General features: G+C 37.3%; 1 protein-coding gene across 4 annotated transcripts in view; it reads right to left on the reverse strand.

Annotated features, from left to right (window-relative positions):
• iqsec1b (IQ motif and Sec7 domain ArfGEF 1b) overlaps positions 1-16,245 on the reverse strand; it is a 178,749-nt gene extending 162,504 nt beyond the window's left edge. For 3 of the 4 annotated variants that reach the window (XM_077203577.1, XM_077203569.1, XM_077203568.1), the window contains exon 1: positions 15,752-16,201. In XM_077203577.1, coding sequence (XP_077059692.1) covers positions 15,752-16,038 — 287 coding nt within the window. In that variant the 5' untranslated portion in view covers positions 16,039-16,201. Of the gene's footprint in view, positions 1-15,751 lie in introns of all 4 variants that reach the window. The other variant, XM_077203576.1, reaches the window with a different exon arrangement.
• Between the last annotated feature and the right edge of the window lie 2,165 nt (positions 16,246-18,410).

Raw genomic sequence — 18,410 nt, forward strand, 5'->3', positions numbered from 1 at the left:
GCTTCATTTGCTACAAAAATATATAGATAAAATCAGGCCCACATTAGTGTTAGTTCACCCAAAAATGAAAATTATCCCATAATTTACTCACCGTCAAGCCATCCTAGGGGTATATGACTTTCTTCTTTCAGTCAAACACAATAGGAGTTATATTCAAAAATATCCTGGGTCTACCAAGCTTTATAATGGTAATGAATAGTAACTTTTTTGAATTTAAATTTTGAAGCCCAAAAAACTGCATCCATCCATCATAAAAGTAATCCCTACGGCTCCAGGGGGTTAATAAAGGCCTTCTGAAGTGAAGCGATGCTTTTTTTGTGAGAAAAATATCTTTTTGTACTTAATACTTTTTGTAATGGCCGTATGGCGAGTCGAGTTCTGGTCGAAGAGTGACCTCTGACCCGATGCATACCAGGAGTAGTGAAAGCTTAAGTGAGAGGAGACTTCTCTCACAGTTCAAACAAATAGGACTGGGCAACAAACTCAATCTCCTCTGAAATTTCTCTTTAAAAATTCTCGGTTTAGACTTCCAATTCGTGACCAGTGTTTTGTTTCGGTTTGGTCCATCCTCTGTGCTTCCGCATTTGTCAATGTCATGCGTTGGGTCAGAGGTCACACTTCGACTTGAATTTGGCTCGCGCATGGCTGTAACCGGAAGCCAGTGTTTATGTATTTATGAATGTACTGGTATGCATGTATAATGTATGCATGTATGCATGAATATAAATTTACGAATAAGATAATACTACTACTAATAACAGTATAAAACACACTAAGGATTGATGAGCTGCTGGGTTAATGAATATTAATCACGTTATCTGCATTTGCTCTAACTGATTTGCTGAAATCAAAACCGGTGAGCACTAGCCAATCACAAGAGAAACCGGCAGTGATTTCTGCTTGTTCTTGAAGGCTGAATAATAGAGAGATAGAGAGAGAGAGAGAGAGAGAGAGAGAGAGAGAGAGAGAGAGAGAGAGAGAGAGAGAGAGAGAGAGAGAGAGAGAGAGAGAGAGAGAGAGAGAGAGAGAGAGAGAGAGAGAGAGAGAGAGAGAGAGAGACTAAACGCTCTCAGCTAGACTAGCCTTTACACTAGACTGGACTATATTCTGTGCAAAACTTTTACCGTATAGCAATGCATATAGATAACATAACATTCTCCTGGTACAAATGAATAAACTGTGAAATATTGACTCTCATTCCCAGACGACTACTAAGTGTCCCTTATGCTTGGTCTCAACAAGGCCATCCCCAAACCCAAATCACCATCAATCAGTGTGGCTTGCAAGAAGGATGTTTTCCCAATAGGCTCCCCAGACAGAATCCAATGAAAGCTCCTCTTTGTCAGGTCTAGCTCATGCTGTAGGCCTTTGGTGACTAATAGCTTAGAGGCCCAGCTTATCAACTGTAGAATCAATCGTCAATTACAGTTCACCACTGGTGTAAGGCATGGCTCATCGAAAGTTGTCCGTGGTTGTGACAATTCCAAATCAAAGCACGAGAATATATTCCAGCCTCCCAAACAAGAACCCAAATAAAGACGTGATGGCAAATAACCAAGTAGCAAATCTTATGGACAAACATTGCTTCAAGAGGTAACAAATATTTTCTGAGAGATTATTCAACAACTGCCTCGCCCGATTTTTTTATAAACGGCAATTTTCATCATTTTAAAGGATTAGTTCACTTTTTAAAAAACTTTTGCTGATAATTTACTCACCTCCATGTCATCCAAGATGTCCATGTCTTTCTTTCTTCAGTCGAAAAGAAATTACGGTTTTTGATGATTAAATAAAAATAAATAAAAAAAGTTTAAGTTTTATAAGCACAAATGCTCGCCTTGCTCTGTTCTGTGATGCACGTTCGTGACTCTCCTGTTCGAACTCGTTCAACAAAATGAACAAATCTTTTTTCGAGTCATTTCGTTCATTTTGTTCGTTGAATGAACGAAATGACTAGAAAAAAGATTTGTTCATTTTGATGAACGAGTTCGAACAGGAGAGTCACGAACGTGCATCACATAACAGAGCAAGGCGAGCATTTGTGCTTATAAAACTTAAACTTTTTTTTTTTTTTGAAATCGCCCATCTTTTCGCAAGATAAGACCCTTATTCATCGTCTGGTGTCGTTTAAAGCCATTTGAAGCTGCACTGAAACTGTCATTTGGACCTTGGACCGTTTTGTACCCAGTGAAATCCATTATATGGAGAAAAATCCTAGAATGTTTTCATCAAAAACCTTAATTTCTTTTCGACTGAAGAAAGAAAGACATGGACATCTTGGATGACATGGGGGTGAGTAAATTATCAGCAAAAGTTTTTTAAAAAATGAACTAATCCTTTAACAACATTTCCCATCATGCTCTGGTTATAATTTTTAAATGCAGCAAAAAGTGTTATAATCTGAAGCACCAGCCAGCTAAAACACATACAACTCAAACAATGGAGCAATTAAACGGAACAAAACACAGGGATTTTTCCTTTTCTTTGCTCAGCAAGGTAAAATGCTGGAGGCAGGCTCAGACACAGATCATCTCTACCATTATAGGATATCTCTTGCATGGGCTACATGATAGATGGTTTCCCTTTAACCAGCTGATAATATCCCATGATACTCCCTACTATGACGTTACAAATGGAAGGCAACAGTCACCATAAAGTAAATTCTCTAAACCTAGGACCATCATCTCACTACATCAAAGAATATGAATGAACTGCAGAGTAACTGGACATATATATCTTTTTTTTTTTTAAGTGAAGATGGGCCATTTAGATTTCACACTGAATACATTGCAGGTCTCTACTGTTGTTGACTCCAGTTGTCCTCATAAACCATAAATGTAACAGTTATGCAAAAATTACAAATAATTATAATAATCACTTGTGGTACTGCAATAATAAATATCCAGTAAAATAACATTGTTTTTCTGGAACATGAGTCAGTATGCAGTTTAGTATACATACATTATATAAAAATATTTGACCATAGAATGCTGTGATTTAATGTCATATTATTTTGGACAACTGTGTTATAAATAGAGATAACATACTGCGATACAACATAATATTTTGCATAAAGAAAACTTTAGGACGATTGAAAATTATATTTTTATTTATTGAGCATTATGACACTATTTTTAATAATGCATAAAGCATATTTTCTTTCTAACTTTTTTCTTTAAAATTTGTTTTGGGGGGGTAAAAAAAAACGATTTGCTTATGGAAATGAAGCTTATTTTTGTATGTAGTTGCATTATGACAATTTCTACAACAATTAAGAAAGCACATTATATCATTTTAAATGATAAAACAATAAATTATTTCTCTTTTTTCAGATTTTGGGGTGTAATATGACTACAACCACAAACCCAATTTAAGACAGAAATGTTGCTCTTTGATCGGCTTGAATTTACAGTTGTTTACAGAATTCATTAGTAGGAGAAATATGCCACATATTGTCAGCCCTTTCATTTGCACAGCGCACATTGAGACATATAAAAAGACTTCTAAATCCAAATAAATAAACAGAGACACTCTCCTACTGCAAATTAACAATCATTATATAATGTGAGTCCTGTCATCTCATTAAATTGTATGTCATCTGCAGTACACTTTTCAAAGTTCCTCACTTTTCCAGATCCTGTGAGGGTTCTTAATTCTGGGACAAAATATTAGAATGCTAAGCCCAAGAAATGCACATTTTATGACAGGAGTTTCAATTTGCAACTAGTTCTGCACCAGTAAACAATATCCCACGCCTCTGCATTGCAACTAAAAGATCGATGGCATGAGCTATAACAGTACAAAAAAAGCAATATTACTGAAATATCCACAGATCAGCAGATCAGTAGATGGATGCATTTTCATATTTCATTTCAATGCATTTTTCATTCATTAATTTAATGTTGATAGGTTATTTTATTGAGAACCTCACCGTAACCTCAATTTATGCCACAAATGCTATTGATTGAGTTTAACTTGTATTGAACCCAGAATATTCCTTTAAGCCTCAGATACCTGCGGTTTATTACAGTCTTATATAGCTTAAGCTTAATATATAATTTAATACACAATCACATACAGTATTTTCAAGGGAGCAATTTTACCAGTCACATACGCCTTCAATATGTCATTGCCTCACAGCAGATCTCATGTTTGTTTACTTCTCATCTTAGTATTCAAATGGCAGTGCAACACGGCCACCCATGGGTTTCATAGTCTGTTCTCCACTATCCGAGATGGATGCCACTCCCTTATGGAAAAACACATCATAGGCGGCACATGTTCTGCTTCTGCCCTGGGCTACTCTGAAATCCCATTCATACACTTAATTATCCCTCACGCTGGAGACTGAAATGTGCCATTTGCACTCATACAAGCTGCCGGTTACTGAACCTGAACACACATTGTATGCATGCTACCGCTTGCTACAAAGACACTGTATAATGGTTTCACTAGAATAATTAGACGATTCATTTTAAGTCCTTAGAAAACAAAGGTGACGTTAAAATCCCTTTTATATTCTAACAGGCTAAAATAACTAAACGTTTGCAGAGGGAGAGGTATAATTGCAGCCAAGGATATGCACTACCTCTGGCAACAGTGTATTGTATGTCTGCCATCCATTGATTTTGAGATAGGGATGTTAGTGCACTGCATAGTGAACGGTATGAGATTTTATGCAGTTCCCTTGAGCTAAGTGTCCTCGACTGATATAAACTTGGCAACAGTTATATTTCCCTTTAGGAAACTACCGTACAAAGAAACTGGCTTGGAAATTAGTGTACTTTTTGTACTATCACAAATGAGACTACAAACACAATCTAAGCCTTTGTTGAGAGAAAAATGAAAAAATAACTTAAAGATGGTTCACCCTTAAAGATGGTTCACCCAAATAATTCTGAGAAAAAATAAATAAATTAAACCTGTTCATTAAATAAAGTGATTGTGTCTCTTCAAAAGGCATGGATTAAACCACTCGATTCCAATGGTTTTAGGCTACTTGAACAATTTTTTTTGTATGTTTTGATGCGTGAAAGTTTTTGTTGGATGGACTTGCAATGGATAGGCAGAATATTAAATATGAGAGTACCGGTAATAAAAAATATCCTTATTTGTGTTCCGAATATGATTGGAAGTCTTACACAGTGTCATAACCAGACGTTATACAATAAAATTGCAGCAACAAGCTATTTGTCTGTCCACACCAGATGCGACACGACTCAAGACGCGGCAAAATCAATCAAAAATCACAGCCAATCAGAAGAGTGTGTGGGCGGGGTCTCTGCAAGCACACTGCATTTGCAACTAAGTATTGCGCTTGCAATACTTTATGATATACGATATAATAAAGCTGATATAATGGATTATTTCCTTCAGCTTAGACACTTCAGACGCACACTGTTCGCCATGATGGTTTTGAATTGCTTAAAATATGATTGGAAAATACACTTAAGTGCAAGCAACATGTGCAGTGCAAATCTGTCATATAGCCTAGGCTACATACAATTATAATGAGAGCATTATAATTGTGCGCTTGGGACGTAGCTTTTATGGTGAGACTTTTGTTTTTGTATTTAGGCTCTTAAAAAATTAGGCTATATAAAACGTTGGGTTTAGATTTATCGGCCAATATATCTGTTATCGGCTTTCAAATATAAAGATTGATTAGGTATCGATATTGGGAAAAAATATTCATATCAGTACATACCTATAGAATAGAAGAAACCTCTAAAACAGAATCCCCTGTCTCTCATCACGCGTCGCTGTTGCGGCCGGTTAGGACAAAAACTCTGATTAACATGGAAATGTTACACATGTTACATATGGTTAGATCTTGCTAGAACACAATGTTATTAGAATGACATAAGTTTGAGAAAATAATTTTCCTTTTTGTGTGAACAATATCTTAAATATTAAATTGTCCCCTTTAACCGCAAAATAATATTTACAACAATGACTACTGCTTAAAAACCAACCAGTGGAAATTGCTAAATTTTAACATTCTGGCTGCTACATCCTACACAAATATTCACTTTACAAATATTAGAAAATGTCACAAGCATTGCAATAACTAACATTTATATACAAAAATCACCAAGAGCTTCTTCTCTAGCCATTTCAGTCTATGCTGCGATTGCCAGTTTGCTTCAGTCAGCACAAAGCCGTGAGCTGACGTGGCAAAGTGCTTCGTGACATGAGGGCCAGCAATTGGCTGCAGCAAAAAACACCGGTCTTTTGACTCTCTACAATATGGTGCAGAAACAATGCATACCAAATTCAGTTCCTTTCTAAGGTGAACCGCAACACACAAATCATTGGCTGAAGTTTCATTGCCTACCACACTTCCATTCTCTAAATCACGGTGTGTGCTTGCAAGCAGTCACAAGCGATAATGGCACCAGCCTATGAAAAAAATATGGAACAGCAAGGAAACAGATTGTCAGAGCAGAGCTGCAAGTGTAAATGTTCTGTTCTCACTTGGCGATATCCCTGTCGGATCCAATGACCTGTGCAAGAAATACCAGCCAAGCTAAAAATGCTGCTTTGAGCTTTGATTTCACCATTCAAAATTCAGACCTCCTTCAGAAGTTGACAAACTCAAGTATGTTTAAAACAAAGTGCCAACAGAATAAAATACACTGTCTTTTTTTTTTTACATGAACAGCACAAGAGACTTGGATTGTTTTTGACAGCTAGTGAACCAAAATACCAATATCTGCTGCAAGAAAAATCTTTCTTTTATATGTTTGTTGAAAACTTTGGATAGTGATGCATTGATGTAGTACATTTTGCCACAAAACAAAATTTATCAGTGACAACTTTGCCTTTGTGCAAGAAGCCACCCACAAGAAAACTATTTATTTACGTAATTTGTTGCAATGTCTGCATGTATTAAACATCCAGCGCTGTGTTTCTCAAAAGTATTGTGAGATAAGTTGATCTTAGAGACCATTGGTGCCAATAGGTCAACGTTCTATGGACCATGATGCTTTTGAGAAACTCAGTCCAGGGTCCTATACCATGAAGCCGGTTTAGATGGCTAGCCAGGTAAGTTAAGGCACTAAACTGGATTTTAGGCACCATGAAAGTGGTTTGGCTTTTAGCAGTGTTTATTGCCATAGTAACATACGCTCCACAGCTAACCTGCTCCGGGGCAAGATTATGTTCCAGGTAAGAGATCTCAAACAGAATTTGGACCAATCAGCTGTAAGCAAAGGGACATATGTCTGAAGCTGTAAAGTCACTCATCCTGATTCTAATTAAAGGCGACTACATAGCAAATGATTTTAAAGACAAAATCTTATTTATAATAATAATTTTGTATGATTTAGATATTATTTATGTAATTATTATACCCGTAATCCATTACACATGTACAATTTTAGTGTATAAATTATTATTAACCACTTACTTTAAATGAATAAGCTTTAGAATCAATTGATAAAGCTATAAAAATGACTTCATGCAAGCTTAAATGTTCAATTCTCTCTATACCTTCATCAACTATATAAACTAGGCTAACTTTACAAATTTTACTTGGACGGATATAGCAAGATTTTTCTTTTAGTTGTCCTTTTCAACATACAGCTATTTCCTTCTGTGTAAATCTTTTTAAACTCTTAAAGGGACATTGTGTAGGAATTTCTCCCATCTAGCAGTGAAATTGTATTTTGCATTCAAACGAATTGTGCTCTCCAGCGCCTCGCTTTTTCAAATGCGTGTTGCATCTACGGTAGCTGTTATGTACCAAAAAGCTATGACAAACAATGCAACAACAATCATATGCTCTATTAAAATTAGGGGTGTCCATGGTTAACCGATTAACCGATTAACCGTTAAAAATTGCCTAACCGAGTGAAACATTTTGCTCGGTTAAGTGGCGTCAATGGCGTGCATTGAATTTAGTTGTAATACATTTTTGCACCGCCAGAGCGCTCCCAGACTTTTGAATTGTCCACAAGAAGTTCACTTTTCATAATTTTAAGGCCGTAAATAGGCTTTCATTTCTCAAATAGTGTAAATTTTAGTTTGAATAGGTCTTAAATTAAGGAAAGACGAGGTGTATTCACCTTGCTGAGGGGGATGTGATCAAAGCCTGGAGTGGAGCGAAAGCACGTTCCTCTCTCCACTCTAGCATTCTGTAATCACTTCGCTAACAGTCCACTCCTGGTTTTAAATTCCCGCTCACAGAAAAAACTAACATGTAAAAAGACCGCTTACAAGTAAACATTTTTTTAATAGTTGGTTGGGATGAGTAGCCTAACTGAGTAGCCTATTTAATTGGAATATCAAATAGGTTGTGCGATTATTTAAAAAAAATCTCCATCTCCATGTTTTCGGTGCTGACGCGTTCATGTAATGTAGCCTGGGTTGCGCTGCCAATAACCTAAAAACTGTCAAAAAGAACAGGCAAAAGTAATGATTATGAATATGTGAAATATAGCAAGGAGACATTTTAATTGTTTGCAGGCTCACTCAGCTGGAAAGATGAAGTTGACAATGCTGATTCGCGATCTTCGCAGTGAACACGCCAGAGAGAAATGCACTTTTCATACGGATTACATAAGCAGAGAGCAGTCTGTTTTCTTTCGTTTTGAATTGTTGTGTTTAAAAGTAGACATTTCAATATAGATTTATTTCTCAGGTCTGTGAGACAAGTAGGCTACCTTATAGCCTACGCTGAGTTTCGGAATTCGTTTATGAGATCAGCTCCAGTTCACGCGCCGGCGGCTCCGTATTATCTAATGTCTGCTATTTTTACTTCTTATTTCCAGGTAATTGGTTGATGAAACATTGATTAAAATTAAGATACAATTAATACAAAACGAAATTCACTTTAAAGAAAGGCTTTGTGCATTCGGTTTGAGGTCTCTGTGAAAGTTTTAGTGCCGCTTCCCGAACTGCCACGTCCCATTGTTTGTTCCATATAAATGCGAACACGAAAAATAAAATAAAATGAATATTTTATGTTCTGGGGAGAACTGGCCCTTCTTCATTCGGCAGTAGTACTTTTGGTTTGTGCAGTGTAATTCACAGAATTAGGTAGCCTAAAACAATATTTTGCCACCTAAAAGTTAAAGATGTTTTGTGCAGTTATTAAAGGTGTTAAAAATGAACTACCCCTTTCTCGTGTGTCTCTATCTCGGGGTTGCGGCGCGTAGACTATGGTTAACCGAGTATTAACCTCTAAGGGCCTCGGTTAACGGTTAATGAAAAACTTGAAAACGTGCAGCCCTAATTAAAATATATTCTTATGGAATTTCTAGGTTACAAAAAGTAAACTTACAAACCTTGTTTTTAGCACCTTCTCTACATTACTCAATAGCTGCTATTCATCAAAGAGCCTGTTAACTTTTAACTATAAATGTTCTACTGTCTATATAATAAAGTACACAATCAAGCAATGAAAAAAAAAAGCATGTAATTAAGACTGTAATATTGACTTAGCCTACCTGTCGAGGAGAACTCTTGCATTAACGACTCTTGTTTTTTGTAATCTCTGGTCACGTTTCCTTTTACGTTTAATTTTGGACTTTTTTGGCGACGAGGATTTCTTCTCCTGAGGCTCGGCATATGTATGGTCCGCCATTAAAAATAACATTGCATTATGCAGCCTTTTAAACTTGCCGGGGCAGTGACAAGCGCCTCTCACTGCTCTGCTCCTCCGTTTCTGCTGCTTTCAGTTACGTGACGCTGGCTCTGAATGGAAACGCGTTGGCATAGTACTTTTTGGCCCTCTCTGCTATAATAGTTTTTCAAGATGGCGGAACGACATGGAAGCCTCCGTGGAGCTACCGGTCACATGTATATAAAGATAATATTTCTTCGTTTACGAGGATAAGTCAGATAATTGGCAGAGGTATTTGTACACCATTGAGGACATATTTATGAATAAAAATATTGATTTTAGATAATAAAATACCTAAAAAACTACACAGTCCCTTTAATATTTTCCAATCTTGTAATATTCTGCAGAAGAGAGAAGTGAATCGCAGTTTCACTTTTCCACAGAGCATGTGATTGGCTGTTCACTACTGATGTCACAGCTAAACTCAGGATCAAAGCCCACGTTGATAAAGAAAGTTGATGATAAGTATCATGTTACCAACAAATTATTGGATTGGTTTGGTTTTGTCAACTTGAAACTAATCCTGTAACTAGGGCTGCAACTAACGATTATTTTGATAATCGATTAATCGGACGATTATTTTTTCGATTAATCGATTAATCGGATAGAAATTAAATTAGATTTTTTTTTTATTATAACTAAATAAAACCGTAAATCAGGGTATTTATGTGTAAAAGTGTACTTTAAAAAGTGCAAAAGCCACACATTGAGTTTTACTAATATCAATATTTGCATTGTTTTTAATGATAATTGCTGATGGCAAGTTGACAAACATGATTATTGTTAAAAAAATGATATCCAACATATTATGTTTTAACACAATTTTTGTTGAAACAAATTTACACAGACATGTTGTTCAGATGTGAATATCTGAACTAAAAACAAACTAAAAACATCTAAAATATATAATTCATTTAATTTTTATTTAAAATTAATTATATATAAGGAATATAAGGATAAAGAATATAATATATATTATATATATAATATATAAAAGAATATAATATAAGGATAAATTGATTAAATAAATATAGAAAGACTGAAAACAATTGTGTGAATGTGTAGAGCCGCAGTAGATCGCGTTTGAAAAACAATTAAAACTTAGTAGACAAATGCTATAAAAAGAGAACGGAATGGAGGTAACGTTACCCAGCAAGCTAACAGGCTTGAGTAAAGGACAGGAGAAATTATGCATTAGTGCACAAGCATTCGCTGAAAACCACTGAGTACAGTGACTAAAAAACAATATTTTACTGCTGCTGTTATTAACTGCCTTTGTATTTAATGCTTCACTTTGTAAACACCGTTTTAATTTTACCTATTTCTGCGGTAGCGCTATTTTAATCCATCACTTACGTTGCGAGCGAACTGATTGCACAACCTGATGCTCGAGACAAAATACAGACATCCCGGCATTGATTGCGGCTCCCTGATGCCCGCGAATTAGTTCAAACTCCCGAAATCTAGAGCGCGCAAGCAAGAGCGCGCATGCGAGACAGAAGAGACTGCTCCAAACCGTGTAGCGCGCGCGCTCGGCAGAGCGCCTGAGGGAGAGAGACCTTGCGTGTGTGTGCGTACCAGTAAACGCTCCCCGTGACGTAAGCAGACCAACTAATCGATAATGACATTCGTTGACAACGATTTTCATAATCGATTATAATCGATTTTATCGATTAGTTGTTGCAGCCCTACCTGTAACCTTGAGGTTGTTCAACTATCATCATGGTACAGGCCCCAGGTGAATATCTAAGTTATGCTATGTTGACACTCCTCCAGATATTCTGCAGTTGCAAGAAGCTGCAGAATAACTAGAGGTGATTAATTTGGTGTTAAAATCTGTCAAATCATAAGGATGAGAGATGATTGGAGCGGATGGTCTTTTCAAATCCTCATGATTTAAATGACCCTGGGTTTAATACCAATGGAGAGTGAGAAAAAAAAGACAACTATAGTAAATTCTAGCTACATTACATTTGCATGCTTTATTGTTATTGCCTGTGATATGAGCATAGCATTGTATCTCAAATGCATGCTTTACTGTTGTCTGTGACGAAGTCATCCTTTCTCATTCTCCTTTGGCATTAAACTCTGAGTCCTTCAAATCATGAGGATGTGAGAGGAGGGGAGATGATCTTCTCAAATCCCTGTGAATTGAAAGACTTTGGGCTCAGTACTAAAGGAGAGCGAGGAAAAAGGAAGCATACTTCACATCACAGGCAATCTCAATGAAGCATGCATGCATTTAAGACACATTGCTATAAATATAATAGATACAGCTTTATGACTAGGCACATTCCTCTATCCTCCAGTTATTCTGTAGAATAAGCTACGGAATGACTGGAGTGGTCTTTTTTTCTCATTCTCCTTTGGTGATAAACACAGAGTCCTTGAAATCATGAGGATGTGAGAAGATCAGAGCAGATGATCTTCTCTAATCCTCATGATTTGAAGGGCTCTCAGGTCAATACCAAAGGAGAATGAGAAAATAAGATTAAACAGGCAATCACAATGATGCATGCATTTAAGATATTGACTACAAATAGAATGAACACTTTTCCACCCTAGGGCCAAATGGGTTCCAGGACAGTGAGGTACAGTTCAAGTTGCCTTGCCGGTTTAGCATTGTACAAACAATTCTAAGTTAAGATTTCTCTAACCAACCTCCATCATGCTGGTGGAACACCATTAGTGATGTAATGAAGTTTTGCAAGTATAATACAGTATTTTCTATTCACTTTTTCAGGTACATTACACTGTCATACAAATGTGTGTGTATATACAGTGGTTAAAGTGGGATATGGCAGGTGGGGGAACCCTCAAATTTTGTGTTGGGCAACAGGGAAAAATTACTCACCGTGGGACAACATATTGAGTACCGTGGTATAGCGATACTTTTTGGGACAAGAGTGTCACTGTGGCACCACATATCACAATACTTATTTACTTGATATTTTAATGGTTTTATTTTGGTCCATCAACACTGATATGATGACGATACTATGTTAAAATTGCTGAACACTGGGCCAAGAATTGAGCCCTGGCACTGTAGACACACCAGCCCACATTAAAGCCCCCCACCCCCCACAGCCATGTGCATTTAATTGTGAGGTAGCTAGGGGGGTTCGGGGTCATGATGAACTTTGACTGATAGTCTTTTCATTTTCGTCTGTGTCAGTGAAGTAAACATAGGCTCAACTGATGAGTTGTATGAATCATTTTCTAGGATAAGTTAATGTACTCAAGGCTACCAGATCAGCATTGCCAATAGGAACCTTCTGCAAGCTTTGGAATTTGTAAAGTAATTTTAAATAATACAAATTATAGCCTGCGTTTAATTTGGCAGACGTTCCCTTATGCATGCGTTGTGGAAACGCGTCAAGGCATTCTCAGGTATAAATATGCAGCATTAATGCACGGTGATTTTGAATGAATATTTAATGTCGATGATGGTTATATAATGTTAAAACTAATCCTGCTATTGATATCTTTGTAAGACTGCTGACGCTATAGAACAGTGGCAAGGGAAAACAATGTCTGGCGTAATATCGAACATTAAACTAACTTTAACGCGCTCAACCACCGTGAGTGCATTTCACGCATTTATAATCACACTTTCCAGAGAAATAACCTCTCTGATAAACATTTTATCTTCTTTTTTTCTGTTTCACATGTGCCATAGCAACACAACCAAAAAGAAAAACAGGAAACCAGGGAAAAAGTAAGCCCAATAACTGAAATCTTACCAACAGTACCATGTTTTCTACAACTCTAGCACCACCGTGGTAACAGCAGATGTATGCATACATAGTAATCCTGATTACGTAGTACCACAAAAAGAAATAAACTGTAACCATACCAAAGAGAACCCGATGGTGGAAAAGAGACTAAAACAAAGTGCAAGCATAATCAGCATATTATGAATATGAACAGATCTGTTTTGACATTCATGCAGGCACAGATAAGTCAGGCATTTGCAAAAAGCAAATAGCAAGTGGAAAATAAAAATGAATGGCTAATATTACACCACAAAGCTCAGTCATTGTAGAGCCAGGAATAAAATTAAATTATATCTTCCCTAATCGTAAAAACTGTACAGAACAGAGATACAGTATTTCGATCTTACAGAATCGGCACAGCCTAGAGAAGAAAGGTGAAGGTGAAAACCAAACTTTCTACCTCTGCAACCTCCCTGCATTGAATTACAACAGAGGTTACTGACAAAATGCACTGTAGAAAGTGCAAGTGAAGTGTAACTCAGCTCATGAAACATCAACATCTTTAAAGGTTACTTTGGGTGCTATAGCAGAATAGAAAATTATTTAACAATATAAACTGTAAACATAAGAGATCATGAGTGATCACCCACTGAATTTGCATTACAAGGGATAATGTGACAACTGCTTGTTCACATACAGCTAAATTCCAAATCCAACTTCGGCTTAAAAACACCACATGTCTTAGGGAGAAATGTATGTTTCTGACTCATCCAAACACTCATGTAAATTTCCATAAATATGCCAGATAAACACTTATCTCTTGCAGTGAATCCACTTGGAAATCCTAACACACTGCAGCAAGCCAGCAAACCCCTCATGTAGTATGGCACCAGAAGCTGTGTGAGCTCCTGATTGTCAACATAATAAAATAGTAGCAGATTAGAACAGGCCAACTCGGGGCGCTTTCTTCAGAGTAGCATATTGTGACGTAACACTGTAGCCTATAACAAACTGCTTTGAAAATGAGGTTTGTGTATGAATTCCAAACGGGCAGTACAGCTCAAACAATCCCAAAGATATGAATTTAATCTTATTTTAAAGATTTTATTATAAATAAACAGGCCTACCTTAAAAGCTGAGAAGGATAGAGTGTACCTAGCTAATGTCTGCCATTTTAGTCAACATTATATTAGTCTCACAAAGACTGGTTCAATTAAAATCCACCCCAGTTGGAAAACAGATGTTTCCGCGATTAATTCTCTTAATTAAATCGTGAATTTTCTTATAATTTTTTTTTGCCATAGGCTACTAAACCTGGCGGTATAACGTAGCCTACTGTTGAACCCATAGGCTACTGCCTCCAAGATGCTCTCTTCGGATTTCAGAAGAGGAAAACGGCTTCATTTCATTTTATTTATAATTTTTAAAGCTAAACTTCGTTTAGGGCGTGTCACATTTAGCCCGGGGTAATTATTTTAAAACCCGGTTAGCACTGCTTCACACCGTGGGTTACTAAACCCTTGTTCTTCAGAGAATGTTGATTTAGCGCGTTGTTTGGCAACGGGCAACCCAATCAGAGCTTGCGATAATAAATATTCATGAGCTTTCTACAGTTCTTCAGAACTTTCACACGCCGTTTGGTCTTCATGTCTGAGACAAACGGTTAAAGATGCGAAGGCAAACAAGTTTACTGAAATGATGAAGAAACATAATTTTTGCTGTATGCCAACCGTGTGGATCTACTTGGCAACATTTTCATAGATAGACGTGCCGTTATTAAAACAAGAAGCGTGCTGTATTTGTCCAATCAACGTTACCAAACCTCATAAATATGCAAATGAGAACATTAACCCGTACTTACGAAGGTAGCCTACACTGTGAAATCTCGAAACATGTCAACCAAGGATTATTTACTAACCCCGGATAAAGTATGAACAACACCATTGAAACGTGGAACAAGACTGGATTGGTGTACAGAATGACGCTGTGTGGACAATTTCAAGTGTCAATAGCCTGTCAAAATCGAACGCCGTCGACATGGGTGTGTGTGTCCGAGCAAGCTGATTACCACAGCATTTTGACCGTCGTGGAAAGGAGCGTATTGTTCAAAATTGCTTTTAATGTATCTTTTCTATCTTACTTTTGGCTGCTGTGCTCCCTGAGGGTTATATAAATGTATTCACTTTAATATAGACTGGTGACATTTAAGTGTTGGTATTTACTCACACCCAAGCCGTCCCATTAACCGAGTCTTTTCATTGTCATTGAGACCCACAGATAAACACTCTTGATCTTTAAAAGAGCAGCATATACAGCTGACATGCCTGCTTAAAGATATTCCATTCATACATAGTCCAAATGAGACACGAAACCAGCACTGACAGCTTTGTAAAAGTGGGACTCTTACTTTTCTTGGATCACGTTCTCCTTTATGGCACCCAGCGTGGGGTGACTGTTGCCCTGTTGTTGCAGTCTGCAGGTGGCCAGGTGCCTCTGGTGCTGATCCTTCAAGCACGCGTTCTCTTGACAAAGATCACACACTTGCTGTTCGAGCTCTTCAATCCGATTCTTCTGCTTCTCCAACAACTCCTGTTGGGTTTCGATGATTTTATTGAGCTCTTTCAGGTACTCCGCCGCCTTGCTGGGGTTTTCGGTCGGGTTATCCATGCCGATGTACGCGAAATGCCCGTCCATGGGGCAAATTCGATCTGCTGAGCTGGGTTCACAGCCGCTCCGCCATTGTTTATGTTTGCTGGCACTGCTGACTGCTGTCGGCGCTCAGTACTGAGTACTGAAGTTGCGCTCGAGCGCTCGTCCGCTGCAGCGCGCCGTCCAGAGGCTCGCGCTGCGCCACAATAACTAACCCGCTCCGTGGATGATGGTAAATCCCTTTAACCCTTCAGTGGGAGGACTGTTAAGGTAAGCAGTGTTTACTGCGCTGGTAGTAGCCTATTCATCGTGGTGCATTATTTGTCCGCAAAAAAGCAACAACAGTTACTGTAGCCTACAATCTGCTTAACAGGTTTGAAAAGCATAAACGGGACGGCTTAAGCTGTTTTAGGTGGTTTAAGCTGGTGTTCAGCTGGTTTAAGTGGTCAAGTGGGTCTCCCGGCCAAACCAGCTAAAACCCTGCTGAAAAAAAACATCCTTAAAGGGTTAAGTTCACCCAAAAATGAAAATTCGGTCAGTAATTATACCCTCATGTTGTTCCAACCCAGTAAGACTTTCGTTCATCTTCAGAACACAAATTAAGATATTTTTGATTAAATCTGAGAGCTGGATCACTCCTCCATAGGCTTCTATGGGATCGAAACTGGCTAAGTAAAGACAATGTTTAAAATAGTATAAGTGAATACAGTGGCGCTCAACCATAAGTTTATCAAGTGACGAGAATACTTTTTGTGCGCAAAATACAAACAAAAATAACGACTTTATTCAACTATTAATTTTCTTCTGTGAGGGCCTCTGAGTGAGTTCACATAAACACACTAAACTAGACCAGTTTGGACTGGTGAAGACCAAATAAAATTATGACCAGCAGCAAACAATATTAGACTAGTTTAAGATGTTCCACCCCAAACGTGTCTCATCTCAGACATTTCAACAGGTGCTCTACTCATCCTATCCAAACCACTCCTGCAACAGAATAGAGAGGCCAAAAGGAAAGTTATATTTTAATTAAACATCTAATTTTCAATGGCACACTGACTGTTAAATCATGTCCAATGTTTTCTGCTATATAGCTTTAGCCAGTTACAGCTCATTACATCATAATACATGCTTAAACTCCTGCTATTTTCTGTTTGGTCATTTTTGGCTTATATGATATTTATGATTTATAGATCAATGTATTCTATTTATTTTGATTCATCTTTAAGTAAATGTTATTTTTAGCAAAAAAACAAAACCAAAATGTATATCAGTATCTCTGGATCATATACATGTTGCATTTATGATTTATAGATCAATGTATTGAACTTGTAGCACACACACACACACACACACACACAAACACCAAAATGGATATCAATATCTCTGGATCATCCATTAAAATATAATTGCACACTGAGTCCTACTGAGTGCCCTCTGGTGGTTGTTTTTGGCAATAACAGAATGGGTTTGCCAATTTAAGATGGATCTTTATGCCAGTAGGTGCAAAAAAAAAAACGATTTACTTGATTTATTTTTCAATTTGTTGGCATGTTGGTTTGGTTTGTATAATTCATAACAGTTACAGTTATAGTTGAGTATTGCTTGGTTAAGTTGAATAAATAGTTACATGTCACCATCTGCGCATTTCAAGTGACAATAAAAACAGCATTTGTCTCTTAAAATAGATACATGACTGGATCTAATTATAGCACGTGTCCATTAGAATGCATAGCATATGCAAGCTGGCAAAAAAGAAGGGTGAAAAAAACTGATTAGGGGAACTGTTTATCGTCCCAATTGTCATGACAGTCAGTGTTCTGAGGCATATTCTGTTTGGTGCTCCGGACCTGTGCATTGTGCTGCTAATGAGAGAGAGAGACACCAGATAATGTGCATAATTCACACTTTATCCTCTGTGATCACAAAGACTGTCTCCATCAAAGCCTTGCAATGATGACAAGGATGGGCTGAGTTTTATGTCTCCCTTCCTCAAAAATGAATCTATTTTTAAAAGCCTTTGTCTTCTCTTGATTCATTTTTCAAACTAACTTTTAGCAGATTACATTGTGGTTTTGAAAATTAGAACTAGGAAGGGAAAGGTCATATGTTGTAAACACAAAAGAAAATTCTTCTTCCTCATAATGACCTATCACCGGTACCTATCAAAAGTTACCTTTTCCAGCATTTGAAATATGAATATATAAAACTGTCCAGTGTGAATCCTTTTGCATCCATTAATTACAAGGTCAACAATAACTATGTGTGTAGGCTGCATCGATCGAGACACAACCTTAAAGTGCAGGACTTAAAGCAGTGTAATTTGTACTGCACTAATGTTACCAAATGGAGCTGAAAATAATTAAATGTAGGCCTATGTTTTCAAACTGGATGTGAAATATTGTAAGCAAAGTGTG

This window comes from Siphateles boraxobius, unplaced genomic scaffold (assembly GCF_051911475.1).
Source record: "Siphateles boraxobius isolate OS27281-9 unplaced genomic scaffold, OSU_SipBor_1 5, whole genome shotgun sequence".
Classification (NCBI taxonomy): Eukaryota; Metazoa; Chordata; class Actinopteri; order Cypriniformes; family Leuciscidae; genus Siphateles; species Siphateles boraxobius.